The 2791-nt window shown below is 39.1% G+C and overlaps 1 protein-coding gene across 2 annotated transcripts in view; it reads right to left on the bottom strand.

Annotated features, from left to right (window-relative positions):
- Nucleotides 1-2791, bottom strand: part of LOC105270350 (scavenger receptor class B member 1) — a 23124-nt gene that overhangs the window by 6974 nt on the left and 13359 nt on the right. For both annotated transcript variants that reach the window (XM_011311233.1, XM_011311225.1), the window contains exons 2-3: nucleotides 1754-2009; nucleotides 924-1065 (exon numbers count right to left, since the gene is read on the bottom strand). In XM_011311233.1, coding sequence (XP_011309535.1) covers nucleotides 924-1065; nucleotides 1754-2009 — 398 coding nt within the window. The remainder of the gene's footprint in view (nucleotides 1-923; nucleotides 1066-1753; nucleotides 2010-2791) is intronic.

Below are 2791 nucleotides of genomic sequence, written 5' to 3'. Positions count from 1 at the left end.
CCATGAGGGCTGCATATTAATGAGGGGTCGAATGCTAATTTTTTCGTATTTTTGGTGAAAAATCGGGGAAACCGAGTCGTCGGTATTGTTTTTACTCAAGGAATTCAGCTATTTTTGGCGGGCAATGGAAATTTATCCGCGCTTTCATTTTTACCGCTCGTGACCTCAGCAAGATATAATTATTGACATTATTGCACATCTACAGAATCTTTTGCAATTGATTTTTATTTCCAGAGTGCGCCCCAATTTCTGGTGTTTATCGGATAATTTCTCATTGCGATTGCGGGGGTCAGAGTTCGCATGTGATTTTTTCGGGGGTTGATCTACTTGAGAATTTATCGCTGTATTTCAGTGACAATTGAATTCGTGGATTTTATTGAAATTTCTGCGGTGAGAGTCAATCGATTACTCGTGGAAATTAATAACGGAACTCAATAGCTACCGTAAAATTATAAATCGCTGGCACAATGAATCTAACTGCAGGCTCCGTCAATCAACTCCGTAATCATCCATCAGCGCAATCATCAGTAAATTGTTATTTATCGGAGTTAATGCACCGAAGATCTTCCCCCAATGACTCCGCTAATTTCATTCTGACTCACAAGACATGTCTGGATTGCAAACACGTCTGGTGAAATTCAAAGTCACACAGGAAAAATAAAAGAAAACATCTCAACCACATTTTCCCCTTCTAAAAATCATTTCCACCGGATTCAATTATTTATTATTAACAAAACACGGAGTTTCCGCCCAACAAATTGATTATTTTAACGAATATTAGATGAGTTTGAAATGCGGGTTGAGAAAGGAGAGGGCATGAGTGCATTGTCGGTTTATTGGTGATAATAACAGTATTTGGATGGAAAAAATGGCAATTTTCCAGTTGTTATTGTCGAACAGAAGTGAAAGATAATTGTACTTACCAGTAGTGCTATGTTTGGTAAGATTAGTATATCTCCCTCGGTTCCATTGCTCTTGTCGGGTTGATAGACCAGGGGATGGTGGGGATAGGATGTCACAGTACCATTCGGATTGAATGTAATGTTCGAGTGCTCTAAATACTCCCTGAAAAAAAAAAACAATGCCCACCATAAAACCGACAGGAAATATCTAAACATGGAATTGCATTAAAAAATTCCAAACAAAACAACACCCTTACAGTACTCCAAATAAATTAATTAAATGTTCAAATTTCTTCAATTAATTTCATCAATCACCGGTTCTATTTCTATGCAAATAATTCCGGTGGTTCTCTCGAATCTAAAAATACAAATCGTAAATTCCTTTAGGATTTCAACAACAGATTAATTATGCTGTTTTTATCTTGCAGGTCTTTATTTTAGCAAAACCAGTCTTTCCGATTCCATTCACTGAATTCGGTCAACAAGTTGACAGATTGATTGAATTTTTTCTCAAATGTAATCCGATTAGGCTGTTCCCAGGTGATTAGGAACAGCTGTTTTTCAATTAGCACGTCAATCTGTTTGCGTTTCTCGTATCAGATACGTCATAATTCCATCGTGGGAGAAACGAACCATAAAATAGGGCTGTAGGACGCTCATTATTTTCCTGATAGTTGAATTTATGAGTGTTCAGTCGTGGCTCTCTCAATTCAATTCTCAATTCACCTTTCACACATTTTTCAGAGAAAAAAACTGGAAAGGGTGTGAGAAATGGCGCCGTAATTGCATCGGCCCTACCCTTTAACGAGGTACATTCTCGACTCGAAATTAACCGGAAGATATGAACACACCTGTAAACGTAAGGCCCAACTTGCTGAAAGCTCAGCTTGTCCGCTCTTCCAGCGAGAAAATCCTCATGATTGGTGACGTTGAACAGGTACACCTTGAGGTACAACTCCACAGGTGGCTTCCTCCAGAGTTCGAATATCTCCCCGTTATCCCCGAACATCACTTTGAGTTTGAACAGCAGTTCATAGGGTTGAACCACGAGGATGGTGCATCCGAATGCCAGCCCCAGGAGCCCCAGGGTCATCAGCACGAAAATACCTAGAAATTCATAAACATCATCATCATCGTCATCTGTAAGTCTTTTTTTGTTGAATTCCAATCTGAGTTTCACCGAGGAAAATCCCAAAAAAAAATAATTTCAAAGAACATCCGCAAAAATCTTCTCGAAAATTCCACGACGTCTGATGTCTTCACCCCGGGGTATAACGGACAGTCAGTTTATGCAGAATATATTCTCTTTTATGTAGTAGTTGACCTTGGAGTGTGCATCATCGAAGTGGAAAATTTCCTCATCCAATGACAAGAACTCCGGAGGAAATTGCGCCCCGCGAAAGAAAATAGATGAGTTATCGAATGAGAAAACGGGGTTTAATGAGGGCTGGGGTTTATTTCCTGAGAGTTCCTGAAGACAGTCTTCAGGTAAGGATTTGACCTTGAGATAAATCATCTACCGAGCATTAACCTGATCGTACATCGAGGGTAATCATTACAAATAAGGAGGTAATGTTCATGTGATACGGTTGGAAGAATACGAAAAAGGCTTATCAATGACCAGAAACATACATTTCCTTCGGAAAAACTATGAACATTGATCTCAAAACACTCGCGATTACTCACTCTCAAGTTTTTATGGGCCTGCGGTCATGTTTCCACGGGTAATTACCATGTGAAATTGACAATGGTAATGACAACACTCCAAGACACGATTTAAACAGTAATTGTCAATGCCATGAGGGAGTAGATCCATTTTCCGCGAATAGAAGAATTAAAATATTAAATTTTCCATCGATTTCAATGCAATCGCGCTCTATTTCTGTTTT

Source organism: Fopius arisanus, unplaced genomic scaffold, assembly GCF_000806365.1.
Source record: "Fopius arisanus strain USDA-PBARC FA_bdor unplaced genomic scaffold, ASM80636v1 scaffold00003, whole genome shotgun sequence".
NCBI classification, from domain to species: domain Eukaryota; kingdom Metazoa; phylum Arthropoda; class Insecta; order Hymenoptera; family Braconidae; genus Fopius; species Fopius arisanus.
The sequence above is the reverse complement of the archived record's forward strand: the minus strand, read 5'-3'. Positions and strand labels throughout refer to the sequence as shown.